Source organism: Myotis daubentonii, chromosome 9 (assembly GCF_963259705.1).
Source record: "Myotis daubentonii chromosome 9, mMyoDau2.1, whole genome shotgun sequence".
In the NCBI taxonomy this organism is placed as follows: Eukaryota; Metazoa; Chordata; class Mammalia; order Chiroptera; family Vespertilionidae; genus Myotis; species Myotis daubentonii.
The window spans coordinates 3,379,650-3,399,462 of NC_081848.1; the positions used below are offsets into that span (position 1 = coordinate 3,379,650).

Below are 19,813 nucleotides of genomic sequence, written 5' to 3' on the forward strand. Positions count from 1 at the left end.
AATCTGTGCACCAGGCCTCTAGTGTGCATGTAAGACCTTTGGTTAATCTCTTCCCGCCCTTCCCCATTCCCCCTTCCTGCTGAGATTCATCAGTCTGTTCCATATTTCCATGCCTGCGCATTGAGCATCTGCCACCTGGTGGTCAGTGTGCATCATAGCTACCAAACGGTCATTCACTTACGCTTTTATATATATATACACTAGAGGCCTGGTGCACAAAATTCATGCACTCGGGGGGTCCCTCAGCCCAGCCTGCAGCCTCACATAGTCTGGGAGCCCTCAGGGGGATGTTCTACTGACAGCTTATGCCCACTCCTTAGCGCTGCCGCAGAGGCGGCAGAGGCTCCTGCCACTGCTGCTGCGCTTGCCAGCCGTGAGCTCGGCTTCTGGCTCAGCAGCGCTTCCCCTGTGGGAGCGCAGTGACCATGAGGGGGCAGCTCCGGCATTGAGCATCTGCCCCCTGGTGGTCAGTGCTTGTCATAGCAACTGATCGTTCCACCATTCGGTCAATTTGCATATTAGCCTTTTATTATATAGGATACTAGTGGCCTGGTGCATGAAATTCATGCAGGGGGGCGGGGGGTGTCCCTCAGCCCAGCCTGCACCCTCTCCAATCTTGGACCCTTCGGGGGATGTCCGACTGCCTGTGGGATCAGGCCTAAACCGGCAGTCAGACATCCTAACCGCTTCTGCCTGCCAGCCTGATCACCCCCAAGGCTTTTATTAGTATAGATAGATATAACCCTTCACAGAAAATTTCACTAACCCTGCTTTACAATAAGGGCTTGACGATTGAATCATTGGGGCCAGACACCAAGATTTCCTTTCTTTGAATAGTAGAGGGAATAATGATCTTGTCTTTAAGTTGCCCTGAACTTCAAATGAGATAATGACTTAGAAAAGTATAAAAGAATCACATAAAGACAACTGTCTTTTTCATGTACTGAAAAGACAATAAAGTGGAAAAATGAAAAACACTATTTTTCATTTATAGCCTTTATTTAAACTTTGAAATTTAGAAAAATTTCACTCCTAGTTTCATTTCTTTACATTCAATATTTATTTTGTATTAGTTTCAGGTTTTATATTAGTTACAGAATAGTAGTTAGACAATCATATACTTTACAAAGTGTTCCCCGATATTTCCAGTACCACCTGGCATCATACCGTCATTACAACACTGTTGACTATATTCCCTATTTAAGTGACAATAGGTCTACAGGTTCCTTCCAATCTTTCTTTTGTGTTGCTCGACCTTCCTTTTCTTTCTCACCTCTCCCCTCATTTTCTTTATATAGGATTTCAATTGGCCCTCATAGCTCAGTGAAGGCACTGGGACACGCTTAATCCATTTTACAGAGCAGGAAACTGAGGCCAATTCCAGTTGGCTATGGAACTGGACTCCTCGTGCAGGAGCCCTCACAGCCGGCTCTCCGCCTTTCCTAAGGGACAGCCGCAGGGCAAACAGAACAAACCTCCCCGGGAGGCTTCCAAGCCTCACTCTCCAGCACCTCTTCATCATGGATGCTCCACAGTCTTTCCTCCCCCCCCTCATTCCTTACTGCCCCCCCCTGCCCCAGCAGGTGGTAGGCGGTGCACTCACTGTGCAGGCTCGTGCTGCCGTGGGGCCGGCGGAGCAGGTTGGGGCGGGTGCGGGCTTGCTTTTGGGCCAAAGTGGGAGCAGGAGTCTAAGCCTCTCAAGTGCGCAGGCCGTGGCGAGGCCTGGCTAGTGCCGGGAGCTTGGCCAAACTGCCACAGTGGGGTGCCCAGCAGTGCGGCACCCCTCCACTGAGGTGGCACCACCCCTCAACCCCCGCCTCAGGGCTGCGGGTCCGCCCCCCTCTGCCCGGGGGTCCTTCCATGTGGGCAGTCATTGCCTGGTTTCCTGCTGGGCCGTGCCGCATCATGGGGCCACTGCAGAACCTCGCTCTCCACGGGCAAGGCAGATCCCCGCCCACCAGCCCCCTCTGGTGCACCCTGCCTCAGCGCCACTCTGTGCCCCTTGAGCCACCCGCATCCTGGCCGGCTGCTTCACCAAAGCTTCCTCTTCCTTCAGCCGCTCTCCTCAGACCCCCTGGCGGCCCTACCCCTCCGTGGCTCCCTGTAGCTCCCGTCCCACTCGGCTCTCCCGGACCGCCCACCTGTCAGGATACTGGCAGGGCGCCCTGCTGAGGGCAGCATGGTCCTGAGGCAGGGGGTGTGGGTGTGGGGAGCAGCTCCAGGAAAGTTTAGTAAACCCCAGGTCGGTGTTGGGATTTGGCTGTGGGCCATGGGGGAGTCTGCCTGGGTGGGACGAAATCGTGCTTAGACCTGGAGTGCTGTCCTGAAGCCACGCCGACCCTATGAACGGTCGTGATGTGACACTGTCCTAGACAAATTTGCATATTCCTTCATTTGATATATATATATATATATATATAGACTAGAGGCCCGGTGCACAAAAATTTGTGCACTCAGGGGGGTCCCTCAGCCCAGCCGGTGCCCTCTCACAGTCTGGGACCTCTTGGGGGATGACCACCTGCTGGCTTAGGCCTACTCCCCGGGGGATTGGGCCTAAGCTGGCAGTCAGACATCCCTCTGGCAGCCCGGGAGCCCTTGGGGGATGTCCACTTCCCAGGGGGAGCAGGCCTAGGCTGCAGTCGGACATCCTTAGCTCTGCTGAGGAGACAGGAGAGGCTCCCACCACCACCACTGTACTGGCAGCCATCAGCCTGGCTTGTGGCTGAGCAGAGCTCCCCCTGTGGGAGTGCACTGACCACCAGGGGCCAGCTCCTGCATTGAGCGTCTGGCCCCCGGTGGTCAGTGTGTGTCACAATGACCAGTCATTCCCAGTCGTTCTGCTGTTAGGGTCAATTTGCATATTACCCTTTTATTATATAGGATAGAAGCCTGGTGCACAGGTGGGGGCTGGCTGGTTTTCCTGAAGGGTGTCCTGGATCAGGGTGGGGGTCCCGCTGGGGTGCCTGGCCAGACTGGGTGAGAGGCTGATGGCTGTCTGCAGCTGGTCACATCCCCTTCAGGGTGGGGGTCTCCACTAGGGTGCCTGGCCAGCCTGGGTGAGGCGCTGATGGCTGTTTGCAGCTGGTTACATCTCCTTTAGGGTGGAGGTCCCCACTAGGGTGCCTGGCCAGCCTGGGTGAGGGGCTGATGGCTGTTTTCAGGCTGGCCACACCCCCTTTAGGGTGGGGGGGCCCCACTGGGGTGCCTGGCCAGTCTGGGTGAGGGGCTGAGGGCCATTTTCAGCCTGGCCAAGTGCCTCCGGCGACAGAAGTTCCCAGCCTCTCCTTTTTTTCTTTTATTCTGGGATTTATTTACCTTCTATAATTGAAACTTTGTAGCCTTGAGAGGAGCTCAGAGCCAGCCAGGGCGGGCGGGAGGGAAGCTTAGCTTCCTCCATTGCCAGGGGCAACCCAAGCCTCCTGCTCTCTCCAGCTACGTGGCCATGGCCTGCTGAAAGCAGGTATCTGGGGCTTATTTACCTTGTATAATTAAAACTTTGTTGCCTTGAGTGGAGCTCAGAGCCAGCCACAGTAGGCGGGAAGCTTGGCTGCCTCCATCATTGGGGCATCCAAGCCTCCTGCTTGCTCCAGCTCCGTGGCTGCCGGCTGTTATCTTGGTTGGGTTAATTTGCATATAATCGCTCTGATTGGCTGGTGGACGTGGCTTAAGGCATAGCAAAGGTACGGTCAATTTGCATGTTTGTCTTTTATTAGTGTAGATAGACTAGAAGCCCAGTGCATGAAATTCGTGCATGGGGGGCGGTTCCCTCAGCCTGGCCTGGGCCCTCCTGCCACTGCCGCTGTACTCACCAGCCATGAGCCTGGCTTCTGGCTGAGCAGTGCTCCCCCTGTGGGAGTGCACTGACCACCAGGGGGTAGCTCCTGCATTGAGTATCTGCCCCCTGGTGGTCAGTGTGTGTCACAGTGACCAGTCGTTCTGCTGACAGGCCGAAACCGGCTCTCTGACATCCCCTGAGGGGTCCCAGATTGTGAGAGGGTGCAGGCCAGGCTGAGGGACCCCACTAGTGCATGATTGGAGCCAGGGAGGGATATGGGTGGTTGGCCAGCTGGGGAGGGACTGCGTCAGGGCTCCAGGGTGTGTCCGGCCTGTCTCGCTCAGTCCCAATCAGCCAGACCCCAGCAGCAAGCTAACCTACTGGTCAGAGCGTCTGCCCCCTGCTGGTCAGTACACATCATGGCGACTGCCCGACCAGTCAACTGTCTGCCCCCTGGTGGTCAGTGAACATCATAGCGAGCAGTTGAGCAGCTTTAGCATATCATTAGCATATTACTCTTTGATTGGTTTAATGGCCAATTGGACGACCGGACACTTAGCATACTAGGCTTTTATTATATAGGACAACTAGAGGCCTGGTGCATTAAAATTCATGCACTGGAGGAGGGGTCCCTCTTTCCAGTCTGCCCCCTCTCACAGTCCAAGAGCCCTCAGGGGCAGGAGGTGACCCAGCAATCAGGGAAAGGTGATGCTCCATCACACCTCTGCTGCTGCCACTGGTGGCAGAGCAAACCTCAGCCGGTCCTGGTTACCTGAGCCTAGGGCGGCCCTGGATGGCTGGGCAGCCATCATCTGAGGCTTGTCTGTGCCTCGGGCCGACCCTGGGCGGCTGGGGGGCTGAGAGGACTGGGGGACTCTGGAGGCAGGCGTGTGGAGTGGCTGGGTCTGCCTGGGGGCAGGCCCAGCCTTGCCACGTGCCTGCCACCCCGGTTGGGCTGAGGGGACTGGGCGCCGCCATCTTTGAGGGCGGGTCAGTCAATTAGCATATTCCCTCCTTATTGGCTGTGGGCGTCGCCATCTTTGAGGGTGGGGCAGTCAATTAGCATATTCCCTCCTTATTGGCTGTGGATGCCGCCATCTTTGCGACGGTGTGAGGGTCAATTAGTACATTTCCTCTTCATTAGATAGGATAAGTGAGATCATACAGAATTTGTCTTTCTCTGTCTGACGTATTTTACTTAACATAATACCCTCAAGGTCCATCCATGTTGTCACAAATGGCAAGATTTTCTTTTCTTTTCTTTTTTTAAAAAAATATTTTATTGATTTTTTTACAGAGAAGAAGGGAGAGGAATAGAGAGTTAGAAACATCGATGAGAGAGAAACACCAATCAGCTGCCTCTTGCACACCTCCTACTGGGGATGTGCCCGCAACCAAGGTACATGCCCTTGACCGGAATTGAACCTGGGACCCTTCACAGGCCGACGCTCTATCTACTGAGCCAAAGCGGTTAGGGCAAGATTTTATTCTTTCTATTGCTGAAGAATATTCCATTCTATGTATATGTCACGTTTTTTTTATCTGTACTCTGTGACAGTTCTAGTTTTAATTTTTTTTTTGAGGAACCTTCATACTGTTTTCCATAGTGGCTGTACCAATTTACATTCCCACCAGCAGTGCACCAGGGCTCCCTTTTCTCCACAGCTTCACAACACTTGTTATTTCTTGTCTTTTTGATAATGGCCATTCTAGCAAATGTGAGGTGGTGTCTCACTGTGGTTTTAATGTCATTTCCGGTGATTAGTGATATTGACTGCCTTTTCACGTGCCTGCTGGTCATCTGTACGTCCTTTTTGGAAGATGGTCTCTTCAGACCATCTGCCTATTTTTAAATTGGATTGTTTGTTGCTTTGTTTTATTTTTTGTTTTTACAGAGAGGAAAGGAGAGAGATGGAGAGTTAGAAACATCGAAGAGAGAGAAACATCGGTCAGCTGCCTCCTGCACACCCCTTATTGGGGATGTGCCCGCAACCAAGGTACATGCCCCTGACCAGAATCGAACCTGGGACCCTTCAGTCTGCAGGGCAACTGCTCCATCCACTGAGCCAAACCGGTCAGGGCTATTTTTTGTTTTGATGTTAAGTTGTATTAGGCAATATCTTGTTCAGATTCTGAAATCCTGGCTAAGTCCTACCACCTTTTGCAAATCAAAAGTTTCATTCTTTCTACTCATAATTAATTGCACGCCACCGTGCTAAAATTAGCAACATAATTTTCCCTACAGAATCCTAGGGAAAATTTTTTATCCTAGGGATAAAAAAATTACCTACTAGATCAATGTGCCTTTAATTATTTTAAATGTTTGTTTTTTTTCTGGATTTTAAGAGAACATATTTTTTTCATTTTTTAGTAATACATTTTATTAAATATCTACATGCCACAAAATTATTTCATTGTAAATTACCCAGGAAATGCAAAACCACTTAACTGGCTCTTTCCACCTAAGTTTGGTTGAGGAACTCTTATAGGGAAACAGAAGGAATATAATAAGTACTCACGGCAGGACTCACTACACGGAACAGGTTTGAGAATGAGAATCTCTCTCACTCTGAAGACTGATTTAGACCTTGTTCATAGATGTCTTCAAGATGAATACTTTAAAAATAAATTCATGTAATTCATATAATTATTCAGACTTGTTTGGTGATGCCCGTTTCAGAAGGCTTGTGAGGAAATCATGGAGAAGCAACCACTTCAATGCTGAGTGCCTTTTCTCTAAGGTGCCCTCCCCACCGTGGTTCTCACAGTTCCCGGGCGCAGGGGAGGCTTGCGGGCCCACTTGCAGAGTTTCTGACAAATTTCTAGGTGATGTTGTTGGTGTTGGTTTGGACAAAACACTTTAAGAATCACTGCTTAAAGATATATTTTCAGAATTCAAACTATTAAGTAATGCCATAGGCCTTTGCTTTTACTAATAGTAAATAAATAAAAGAACATTTATATTTGGCTCCATCAAACTTTACATTTTCAGACTTTTGGCATATCCTACTTGAACTAAATAGATAATTTTTTCATCTTGGCTCATAATAATTCCCATGAGTTCAAAAGACAGAACCACAGGATAGTCCAGTATTGGATAACCTGTGACTGCGTGAAAACATTTACTTACAAAATATACAGTAACTTCAGGGTACAGGGCTCTTGCTCCTGTCTCGTCCACATCTCTTCCCTTTAGGAAACCCAGTACAAAATAATGAGAATGAGAACACGACCTATCATGCATGTAGACACAAATGTCACAGTGCATAGCCATACTGATGGCAGACTCAGGAACTTTGCCAAGCAGCAGTAATTCTCTACAAAACATACCTGTCTGTCCTCATCTCTAATCACTACTGTAATGAGAGGAACCCTTGGTGACCTGTTGGAATGGACACCTTAACAACAGGACCAAAGCCTGTGCAGAAGGCTTCAGTAAGGAAATCTTGTATCTGTTGACTTGGGTGATTACAGTTTAATGATTTCATGAGATCAGAATCTTTGGGATGGTCACGGTGGGAGCTTCCTACATCCCCCAAAGCAAATAACTAGGAGACAGGGCGACCTGTAGGCCCTCCTTTGTCATATCCGACTTGGAAAACGCTTCACGGAGCTCCAGACTGAGGATAATTTTATTACTGACATTGGTGCTGCAGAAATCAAGCCCCTGTGGCCTCAGGCTCCTGAGTACTGAGTACTGATTTCACGAACTGTCACCACTCTTCTTCCAGAAATAGCAGCAGCAAAGGGTGACCAGACCTCGGTACACATCCGAAATGCAGTTAAATTCCTGGCACAGGACTTGACTCAAATACAGGTAAGCCGTCTAACAGGGCGGCTAATTTGAAAAGTAACAGGCTCCTCCTGAACCTTAAACTCTTGAAATGTTCCAGCCCGAATGAAAGCATTTGTTTGCAGGCATTTGGCGTTTTTCACTGCGACCTTGATTCCATTTTCAGTAGTGAAGTGCTTGGCATGTTCTTGGACATGTGGCCTCAGGACTGTGGCGGTCCCGCACGTTGTCGAGGCTGGCCACCGGGCTGCAGTCACTCACCTGGAAACTGCTGGTTTGTGAGGGGCCCCGTCCACCACGTGAGGGATGCCCCTGGGGCAACACCTGTTCCCGGGGACCACAAGGCACCTTTGTGGGGGGACGGAGGCCTGAGAGCCTTTCCCAGCCAGCGCATGTTTGTTTTAACAATTCCAAACTGTACAGGAAAATATACTGTAAATATGGCCAAACTACAGTTCTTTATTTTTTTTAAATATATTTTTATTGATTTCAGAGAGGAAGGGAAAGGGAGAGAAAGAGAGATAGAAACATCAATGATGAGAGAGAATCACTGATCGGCTGCCTCCGGCACATCCCCCACTGGGGATTGAGCCCGCAACCCAGGCATGTGCCCTTGACCGGAATCGAACCTGGGACCCTTCAGTCTGATGCTCCATCCACTGAGCCACGTTGGCTGCAGTGGTCGGCAAACTCATTAGTCAACAGAGCCAAATATCAATAGTACGACGATTGAAATTGCTTTTGAAAGCCAAATTTTTTAAATATAAACTATATAGGTAGGTACATTGTTATTAACTTAATTAGGGTACTCCTAAGGCTTAGGAAGAGCCACACTCAAGGGGTCAAAGAGCCGCAGTTTGCCGACCATGGGGCTAGGGCAGCCGTGGGCAAACTACGGCCCGCATGAAATGAATAAAACTAAAAAAAAAAAAGACCGTACCCTTTTATGTAATGATGTTTACTTTGAATTTATATTAGTTCACACAAACACTCCATCCATGCTTTTGTTCCAGCCCTCTGGTCCAGTTTAAGAACCCATTGTGGCCCTCGAGTCAAAAAGTTTGCCCACGGCTGGGCTAGGGCCATACCTCTGTTCTTGAACATTTCTCATTGTCAACGATTCAGTTCTCGACCAAGTTCACAGAAAATATGTCTCAGCTGAGGAACAAAACTTTGATTCTCTACCTGACAACCCTTTCCTGCTGATACCTCAGCATGACATAGTTTCTCAGGCTGCAGACAAAGGAGAGCAGGCAGTTTCCCCACTAAATCGCATTGTTAACATCACAGGAGATTGTGCTTGAATTTTTTTTTTTTGCTTTTGTTGCTGGTGCAATGGATTAGGACAATTTTAAAACATAAAGAGGCCATCAAGAATGTTAATGGGGGGGTGGGGGGCAAAGGGGGGTTAAGGACACATATGTAATACCTTAATCAACAAAGAAAAAAAAAAGAATGCTAATGTTGCTAAGAGTGTGAAAGAAACAATGACCACAGGCAACGGAAGAGGTAGAAAACTGTTGCTGATTTGGATAAATGAAAAGCAGTGAGCCGTGACTGCGCTCTGGAAGCAGCGATACATGAAAAAGTGCAGGTGTGAAGATGCCGTGTGCTGACTTCCTGAAAGAAACCCCTGGACCGAGTGCTGAAAGCGACTTGTTTAAGGCTGGGAAGGGGTGGCTCAATACATTTAAGAAGTTTTCGTTCACAGATTAAATAGTACATTAGACATGTACTGTCTATAAAAAAGGTTAAAACAGGGAATCATTTGGGGGTCTGGAACGGATTAATTCAATTTACATTATTTCTAATGGGAAAGAAATGATTAGGTTTTTGAGCAAATCGCTTCTTGAACAGCTTTCCAGAACGAATTAAGGAGAACCAAGGTTCCACTGTAATATTTTCTGAACCAGTTCCCTATGGACAACCCTTTAACTCAGCAAAGTTTTCCATATTTTCCCCTATTCTGGTGCTATCATTTATTAGTGTGATTTTTAGTTTTTATAAAAAATGGAATCATATTGTATACATTGCTTTTCAGCTTGCTTTTTACACGTAATCAGCACCAACACCTTTCTCTGTTAAATTACTTATAGGCCAACCTCCTTCATTGTCTTGCATTGTATGTACAACTGTGATTTATTTATTTTAAAAAAAAATATATTTTATTGATTTTTTACAGAGAGGAAGGTAGAGGGATAGAGAGTTAGAAACATCGATGAGAGAGAAACATCGATCAGCTGCCTCCTGCACATCTCCTACTGGGGATGTGCCCGCAATTCAGGCACATGCCCTTGACTGGAATCGAACCTGGGACCCTTCAGTCCGCAGGCTGACGCTCTATCCACTGAGCCAAACCGGTTTCGGCAACAACTGTGATTTATGTAGCTACTTCTCAATTGATGAACACTGGACTGTTACCAATTTTGCATGATTTCAAACAATACTACACAGAATATAACTTACTCTTTTTGTGCACTTGTATTTCTGCAGGCTAAATTTGTAGAAGTAGAATTGCTGGGTTAAGGAACTTGAACATTTAAAAGTTAACATATACTACTAAATTACCTCAGAAATACTGCTCTGATTTACATGCTCAACAAGAATATTTTCATAAATGTCACAGGTAAAAAGAAACTATAACCATCTAATTGTTTTTAACGGGCATTTCTCTAAATACTAGTGAGACTGATTTTTTAAAATCTTCGTTATTGTGTCTATATTGCTTACTCATATCTTTTGTTCTTTCTAATTTGTTACCTTTTTCTTATTGATTAATCTGTTTACTTCTTTTTTAAAAAAATATATTTCTTTATTGATTTCAGAAAGGGAGAGGGAGATAGAAACATCAATGATGAGAGAGAATCATTGATCAGCTGCCTCCTGCACGCCCCCTACTGGGGATCGAGCTCACAACCCGGGCATGTGCCCTTGGCCGGAATCGAACCTGGGACCTTTAGTCCGCAGGCCGACGCTCTATCCACTGAGCCAAACCAGTTCGGGCTGTTTACTTCTTTATAAAGCAACTTAAAAGACTGCCTCGAGAATGGCACTGGTGGTCAATGAATTTAAAAGTAGCATTGTTCACTCAACGCCACCCAGGATTCCGCATGTCATTGACAAAATGGTTACTTAGAAAGTCCATGGAAAAGTCTCAGAAGAGTGCCTTCACTGTGGTGAGTTTAGTAAAAGTGAAGCTCAGCTGGGCCAGCGTGGCTCAGTTGAGTGTCAACCTATGAACCGGGAGGTTATGGTTCAATTCTTGGTCAGGGCACACGCCTGGGTTGCCGGCTTGATGCCCAGAACGGGGCATGCAGGAGGCAGCCGATCAATGATTCTCTCTCATCATTGATGTTTCTATCTCTCTCCCTCTCTCTTCCTCTCTGAATCAAAGATAAGTAAATGATGAATAAATAAATCCTACATAAGAAAAGCCTATTATGCTAAGTGTCTGGTCGTCTGTTCAACCAAAGGTTAAACCACTCGCTATGATGTGCACTGACCACCAGGGGGCAGACGCTCTGACTGCTAGGTTAGCTTGCTGCTGGGGTCCGGCCGATCAGGACTGAGTAAGATAAGACGGGCCAGACATGCCCTGGAGTCCTCCCGTGGTCCCTCTCCAGCTGACCAACCTCCCGCGTCCCTCCCTGACCCTGATTGTGCACCAGTGGGGGGTCTCGGCCTGGCCAGTGCCCTCTCACAATCTAGGACCCCTAGGGGGATGTCTGAGAGCCAGTTTTGGCCCAATCCCACAGGCCAGGCCGAGGGACCCCACTGGTGCACGAATATGTGCTCCGGGCCTCTAGTAAATAAATACAAGTGAAGCTCAATATATGAGGCAAAGGTTTGGTCACGGGGCTGGCGGAACAGGTTAGATGTGGTGGCCTGATAAACTCAGTGCAAACAAACTAAGACAATGAGGTGCCAGAATAGTAACAAAAGGGCATGCACCTGATTTGTCCCACTGCCTGGTGCCCACAATGCTCCCCGCTCAAGCCAGCCTATGTCCGTTTACAGTCAGAGGACACGCCCATCCCTCTGCTCATATACCGTTAAGTTCTCTGAACTCCCAAGAATGACAGGAGCTAAGACTTACTTAGCAAAATTTTTTTTCTCATTTCCTTATTTTTTCCTGTTCCTCACTCTCCTTTCTCACCTACTACCTCCTAATGAAGGTTTCTCATTCTAAGCCCATATCCTACGATTCTGGGAGAGGTTTCAGAGGCTGAGACCCAGACCGGCCTCTTTCTAGCACACGAAATGTCAGCAGTTAAGACGCACTGCCTGCTGTTTCTCTCCTGGTCTCTCTGGCAGCAAGTGGTTATAAACACACACACAAAGGTCAGCATTACAGTTATATCTCCCTTGCTTTGGCCACCCTCTCCCTCCTGTCTACCATGCATCCGTCTTCCCTTACCTCTTTCCTATTCAATCCTAATCACAGAGCACGGCTACAACCCAGCTACATATCCAAACACTTCTGAAGTAAGCAAAATAAAGGGAAATATAAACATTTCTCCTTTCCTAAAAAGAAAAACACTGTAATTCTGTGGTAAGAGGGGAGCAATTTCTGGCTTGAAAGACTGTGACACTCTCTGAAGACTGATAAGACTGGAAACACATCCTGGTTCTTCTGGACTGTCTCCGTACAAGCAGAAGCGAGGCTTCATCTTAATTTTGGTTCCAGATGAGCAAACTGCTTTTCTGCCCAGGCGAGCTACTATCCTGACTTTTCTCCCATGAAGGCTACGGATCCTGTTTTCTGGTGATCTGTTCTCACAGCAGGAAGCTACAACAGTGACCACTCCATGGTGTGGAAGAAGCATTTCACTGGAGACAGACTCTGAAGTACTGGGCTTGAGAACAAATCCCATTTACTTGTCGGGAGGCCCAAAACTTTTGTAATATTTCCGTTTACACATCTGCTTTCTATAGTTGTGATTTGCTTTCCATATCTCTACCTAAAAGTTCAGTTTCTATGTTAAAGAGATTTATTTAACTATCTTTTACCAGACGATTTAAAAAATAAAACAACTTGACATCTGCGGTCCTGATTGGCATCTGTTACTACAAAATCATCTTTTTCTGCAGGGGCAGGACAGGGAGGAAAGGACCCCATAACAAAACAAATAAAAGTGAACAATCCTGCGGACCCCAGCTTATGCCCTAAACAAACAAACAAAAGCAACTCCGCCCCAAACTTAACTTCCAATGGCAACGAAGGACCCACAGACACTGAATGTGGGAAGACCCGCTCCAGGTCACCTCAGCTGCTGCTGTCGGCTCCTCCACTTACCAGACTGCTGCTTCAGCTGCTCCTTTTGGATCGCTGCAAACTGCTTGGCATCAGCCAGAGAGCCAAAAAGAGCAGCAAAGGGGTTACTTGAGATGTTGTTGTTATTCTCCTGGTCTGTCATTTCACTTTAAAGTGTCCTCCATGCAGACCTGGGGGGATGGGCTATAGAAAGGAGAGGTGTTAGACACAGAAGGTCAGATAACAGTTGTAATATGCCCACAGCTGTTTCTTTTCCCATTTCTCAAATACAACACAGTTCAAAAGATTTTGGATAAGACTATAAAATTACTGTTTCAAGATTCAAGATATTTTGGCAAAACGGTTACAAAGCTACCAATTAGACAAGTTGGCTTCCTTTAGGTGTAGCTAAAACAAACAAACAAACAAACACACGCCTTGCAAAATGTTCAGCTGGAATGCATTTATCTAATGACATGCTTCCATTTGTTTTCAAAAATAGGTAAAGTAGAAAGAAAAAGAGGGCACCCACCTATTAATTGTAAACAATAATGTGAGATTTAAAAGCAATTCCACAAAGCCAATGTTGCGCAGTGGACAGAGCGCCAGCCCTCGCACTGACGGGTCTCGGGTTCAATTTGCATTCACCGCACATACCTGGGTTGCAGGTTCGATCCCCAGCCTGGGTAGGGGTGCCTTAGGGAGGCAACCAATTGATGTGTCTTTCTCACATTGATCTCTCTCTCTCTCTCTCCCATCCCTTCCTCCCTTCCACTTTCTCTGAAAATCAATGGAAAAATATCCTCGGGTGAGGATTAAAAAGAAAAGAAAAGAAAAAATAGTATCACAAAAACTACAGATTAAATCTCTAGGCTGGCCAACCAGTTTTCAGTTACCATGAGCATAAGGTGGCACTTGCTCAGGCTACTGTGACTTTATTTAGTGGAGCTGGAATCCCTCAGCTACATATAAACTACATGTAAGGCTATCTAAATTAAGACATGGAAATCAGGATAGAAACCAGATTAGCAGCATGTTGTGGGTTTTAAAACACACACAGACACACACACACACACACACACACACACACACACATTTATCTCTACCCCTAGACTTAAAACTACTGATATTTCTTCCACTAAAAACTAAATGATCTTTGATAAATCATACAGTGGGGCCCTGACTTACGAGTTTAATTCGTTCCGTGACGGAGCTCGTAACTCAAATTACTCGTATGTCAAATCAAAAAGTGAACGAGTGAGACACGTGATGCTGGGCTGATGTGGCGTTCACTGTGACGATCGCTGCGCCAACTAGCGGTGGGGTATCTGAAGCTGGCTCGTAACCCGAATTTTAGCTCGCAACTCAAAGCAAAAAATTGGCCGAGAGACGGCTGGTATCTCGAAAAACTCGTTAGTTGGGACACTTGTAAGTCAAGGCCCCACTGTGTGTGTGTATGTGTGTGTGTATGTGTGTGTGTATGTGTGTGTGTATGTGTGTGTGTATATGTGTGTGTGTGTGCGTGTATATATATGTGTGTACACACACACACACACACACACACACACACACATATATTGTTAATCCTCATGGAGGATATTTTTCCATTCATTTTTAGAGTGAGTGGAAGGGAAGGAGGGAGGGGGAGGGGGAGAAACATCGACTGATTGCCTCCTGAAGGTGCCCTACCGGGGTTGGGGATTGAACCTGCAACCCAGGTATGTGCCCTTGAACGGGAATCGAACCCAAGACCCTTTGGTGACGCTCTATCCACTGAGAATACTGGCCAGGGCTGATTAATTCTATCTTTAACTTTTACTGTTTGCCCAATGGTTTATAATACCGAAGGCACACAAATTCCTAAGGTGTGTAAGTAGCAGACGGAGGCCTCACGGGTATTGGTGGCCCTGAGTCTGCACTTGCACTCACTCTTCTGATGCCATTTCTGCCTCAAGCCCCAGGGCACTTAGAGGCACAGCAGGATGAGCAGAGCCCCCTGAGGGGCTTTTTCCTGTTTCTGACAATATGAGGCCACAGCACAGATACAACCCAAAGCGTGGAAAGACGAGTCTCCTGTGTGGAAGGAAGCGCAACTGCTGTACGAAAAGAGGCCTCAGCAGAAGTGAGGGAGTGGTATGAGGAAGGAGAAGAAAAGAACACTTGGTCTACCTTTAATTTATTGAGTGAAGACTCCTTACTGAATCTTATCAACAACAGCTAATGCAAATCGGAGAAATTACCCTTGTTTTTTGGAGGAAGAGAGACTATAATAACACTTGCATCTCATCAGTTGCTTCATGTTCCTCTGTGGAGTTTTCTGCACAAGAGCTAATGGCTAATTAGCTGTAATGACTTGGGCAGGCAGTCTGGTCTCCTCCCAGCATGGTACTATGCTTTAGTGCTTCCAGGGACTGTTAGACATTGCTGTATTTTATTTTTTGCTACATATAGTTTAGTTGAGCTTAATAATGCAAAAAATTAGCATATGTAGTGTTAAAATGAACAACGATGCTGGAGAGCACCTTCCCCCATTTAACCACTACATACACTTAATTAGTACCCTAATTCATGTAGAGGACCAAGAACTGTCCCATTGCTTCCCGACTGCCAGCCACCTGCTACCCTGAGGCACATCGACGTCCTGAGCACTGCAGAGAGCATACTGAGCGCTTGTTCCTTTCTGTCTCCAAACATCCTCCTCCTTTCCCAACACAGCATCACACTCTCCCCTGGGCTCCGTCCCACTCCCAGTCCACATATTAAAAGGGGATGGCCTCACCCACTAGCCTCCAGAAGGGGCACATGAATCTGGCCTGGCCAAAAAGAATATAGTCTTCTTTGGCTAAAGCGATGATTCAGGAGTGGGAATGAGACCCCAGCAAGTCCTATCAGATTCAATAAACATTAGCTTCAGGCCTTTGGCTGAATCTACAGAAAAGGAAACTCTTTTTCCTGTTTAAGTTGCAAGGCCGGTTAAGATATAAACATGGAATTGCCATCTTTACACCATCTAGAATGACCCAACCTAAAACTAAGCCAACATACCGGAAAACAGAAGTGATAGATGGAGTTTGTCTTTTGTTTTGTTTTCCAGTCATAAAACCCAATAGAGCCCTGGCAGGTTGCTCAGTGGTTAGAGTGTTGGCCTGTGGACCAAAGGGTAGTGGGTTTGATTCATGGTCAAGGACACATATCTCGGTTGCAGACTCCCCAGCCCCGGTAGGCGTGTGTGTGTGTGCAGGAGGCAACCAACCAATGTGTCTCTCTGGCGTCGATGTTTCTCCCCGCTACCCCCCACACCTTCCCTTCTACTCTCTAGAAATCAATGGAAAAAATATCCTCAGGTTAGGATTAAAAAAACCAAAAAACTAATAGATTCCCCTCTATTGAACGGGTTTTTGGAAACACAACTGAAGAGGGCAGGGTGGTACAAAGGTGATGCACCATCTGTACCATCTGTAGAAAGAAGTGCAGTTGACCCTTAAGAATGTGAGGTTGGGCCAAAACCGGTTTGGCTCAGTGGATAGAGCGTTGGCCTGCGGACTGAGGGGTCCCGGGTTCGATTCCGGTCAGGGGCATGTACCTGGGTTGCAGGCACATCTCCAGTGGGAGATGTGCAGGAGGCGGCTGATCGATGTTTCTCTCTCATCGATGTTTCTAACTCTCTATCTCCCCTCCTCTCTGTAAAAAATCAATAAAATATATTTAAAAAAAAAAAAAAAAAAGAGGTTGGGACAGCAATCCCCATGCAATGGAAAACCACTTTATTATAAATTTTCACTTAACTAATAGCCTACTGCTGACCCATAACATAAAAAGTCAATTAACATATATTTTCTATGTCGTATGTACTATATACTGTATTCCTACAATAAAGTAAGTTAGAGAGAAGAAAACGTTACTAAGAAAATCATAAGAAAGTACATTTATAGCACTGCACGTATTTACTGGGAAAATCCACATGTAGGTGAACCAGCAAGTTCAAACTCATGTTGTTCCAGGTCAGCTGGAAGTTGAAAGGAATATAGAGCATATGACAGACAGGTTCTTAAGAGAGATAAAGAGAATAAAAGGAATTATTTCTTCCTTTTTCAATATTATACAGGCATTATATAAAGAAGCTAGCTTCTCATTACATTTCATCTATCTATATATTTTTAAAGAATAGTTAATTGATTTTTAGAGAGAGAAAGGGAGAAAGAAAAACATCAATGTGAGAGCACATGGAATGGCTGCCTCCTGCATGCCCCCTACTGAGGAGTGAACCTGCAACCTGCGCATGTGCCCATGATCAGGAATCAAATTAGCCACTTCCTGGTGCACTGAACGATGCCCATCCAACTGAGCCACACCAGTCAGAGCACATCTATCCTATCTAATAAAAAAGAAACATGGTAATTAGCATATGACTGCTACCCTTCCCATTGGCTAATCAGGGCGATATGCAAATTAACTGCCAGCCAAGATGGCGGCCGGCAGCCAGGCAGCTGATGCAAACAGGGAGGCTTGCTTGCTTCAGTGATGGAGGGAGCCAAGCTTCCCTGCCTGCCTTGCCGGCCTCTCAGCTGCACTCTAAGCAACATTGTAACAAATATAGAAGCTAAACAAAACCCCCCCGGCTTCAGCCAGCAGGACCGCAACATTGTTTCAAATACAGAAGGGTAAATGAAGGCCAGAAACCTGCTTTCAGCAGCGGAGGTCTCATAGCTGGAGCCGAGCCTCAGAGCTAAAGCTGGCCCAGAATAAAAAAAAAAAGGAAAAAAGGACAGGTTGGGAGCTTCAGTCACCCGCCAGCCTGAAAATGGCCCTCAGCCCCTCACCCAGGCTGGCCAGGCACACCAGTGGGGACCCCCACCCTGATCCAGGACACCCTTCAGGGCAAACCAGCCGGCCCCCACCCGTGCACCAGGCTTCTATCCTATATAGTAAAAGGGTAATATGCCTCCCAGCACCGGGATCAGCAGAGCCGCAAGGCCTCCCAGCACCAGGATCAGCAGAGCCGCGAGGCCTCCCAGCACCGGGATCAGCATGACAGGGGGCAGCGACCAAACCCCCTGATCACCCTGCGGCTCTGTGTGTGACAGGGGGCGTGGCCACAACCTCCCTATCCGCCCTGCTCTGTTCCTGACAGGGGGGAGCTCCTCAACCCCCTGATCAGCCCTGCTCTGTGCGTGACAGGGGGGAGCTCCCCAACCCCCTGATCGCCCTGTGGCTCTGTGTGTGACAGGGGGCGCGGCCACAACCTCCCTATCCGCCCTGCTCTGTTCCTGACGGGGGGAGCTCCTCAACCCCCTGATCAGCCCTGCTCTGTGCGTGACAGGGGGGAGCTCCCAACCCCCTGATAGGCCCTGCTCTGTGAGTGACAGGGGGGAGCTCCTCAACCCACTGATCAGCCCTGCTCTGTGTGTGACAGGGTACAGAGCCCCAACCCCCCTGATGGGCCCTACTCTGTGCGTGATAGGGGGCAGCATCCCAACCCCCTGATCGGCCCTGCTCTGTGCGTGACAGGGGGTGGCGTCGCAACCTCCCCATCGACCCTGCCTTGAGTGTGACAAGGGGTGGTGCCCCAACCCCCCAATCGGCCCTACCCTGAGTGTGACTAGGGGTGGCATCGCAACCTCCCAATCCACCCTGCTCTGTGCATGACAGGGGGCGGCGCCCCAACCCCCCAATCGGCCCTGCTCTGAGCCCCACCAGGGGCTGCACCTAGGGATTGGGCCTGCCCTCTGCCTCCCGGGAGCAGGCCTAAGCCAGCAGGTCGTTATCTCCCGAGGGGTCCCAGACTGCAAGAGGGCACAGGCCGGGCTGAGGGACCTCCTCTCCCCCCTGAGTGCACAAATTTTTGTGCACTGGGCCTCTAGTATATTTATAAAAGGCTAATATGCTAAGTGTCCCTCCACCTGTCTGACCAGTCACTATGACGTGCACTGACTACTGGGGGCAGATGCTCAACGCAGCAGCTGCCGAGCTACAGTGACTTGGCAGTGGTGGTTCTTGGGTGATGCACCCCGAAACCAGAGAGGAGGGAGCCCAATTCCTTGCAGGGCTGTGCAATTCCACCTTCAGCCATGGGTTATGTTGTTGCTGGGCACTGTGGGCCCTGGATCTGGTTTACTGCACACTTCTGTTTGCGTTCCACACCCTGTACGACAGTAACTTTGCAGTGTTCCCTCTCGCATGCCGGGTCCCCTCAGGGGATGTCGGAGAGCCCACTTTGGCTGATCCCCACAGGCTAGGCCAAGGGACCCCACCTGCCAGAGGGACCCCCCGCTCACTCCGCAGACGTCGGCTCCAAGGCATGTCTGGCCCGTGTCACCCAGTCCTGCCCTGCCAGCCACCTTCTAATTCATTTCCTTTCAATGTGCGTGAATCCATGTACCGGGTCACTAGTTTTATCTATATTTTAAATAGGATTTATAACTTTCGACATTGTGTTCCACAGATTATCTACTGTGCTAGATTGTAAGCAACTGGAATAGAGGTTCATACGTGATTATTTTTTCTTGTGTCTGGCATTATATATTACAATCACAAAATCCCAAATAAATTCTTATTGACTGGTTCAATCTTACATGTTATCAATAGCAGCATCACAAACCTACTTTCAGGTAAGGGTTTTACTATCTGCCTTGGATCGCAGTGGAAGGTCAAGCCAGACACATGGCTCTATGGTATCTCAGCATGTGTAGCACAGAGGATGGAAATAAAGCTGCTGTCATCTCTGCTGTTTGTCTTTTTTTAAATAAAATATATTTTATTGATGTTTTACAGAGAAGAAGGGAGAGGGATAGAGAGTTAGAAACATCGATGAGAGAGAAACATCGATCAGCTGCCTCCTGCACACCTCCTACTGGGGATGTGCCTGCAACCAAGGTACATGCCCTTGACTGGAATCGAACCCGGGACCCTTAAGTCCACAGGCCAATGCTCTATCCACTGAGCCAAACCGGTCAGGGCCTCTGCTGTTTGTCTTTTTGAAAAACAAAACAAA

The 19,813-nt window shown here is 47.9% G+C and overlaps 1 protein-coding gene and 1 pseudogene across 2 annotated transcripts in view; both read right to left on the reverse strand.

Annotated features, from left to right (window-relative positions):
• Nucleotides 1-19,813, reverse strand: part of UBE4A (ubiquitination factor E4A) — a 61,190-nt gene that overhangs the window by 37,713 nt on the left and 3,664 nt on the right. For both annotated transcript variants that reach the window (XR_009454341.1, XM_059707688.1), the window contains exon 2: nucleotides 12,865-13,026. Coding sequence is in view for 1 of the 2 variants with exons in the window: in XM_059707688.1 (XP_059563671.1) it covers nucleotides 12,865-12,985 (121 nt within the window). In the remaining variant the exon portion in view is untranslated. The remainder of the gene's footprint in view (nucleotides 1-12,864; nucleotides 13,027-19,813) is intronic.
• Nucleotides 5,864-8,672, reverse strand: LOC132241633 (cell cycle checkpoint protein RAD1-like; annotated as a pseudogene).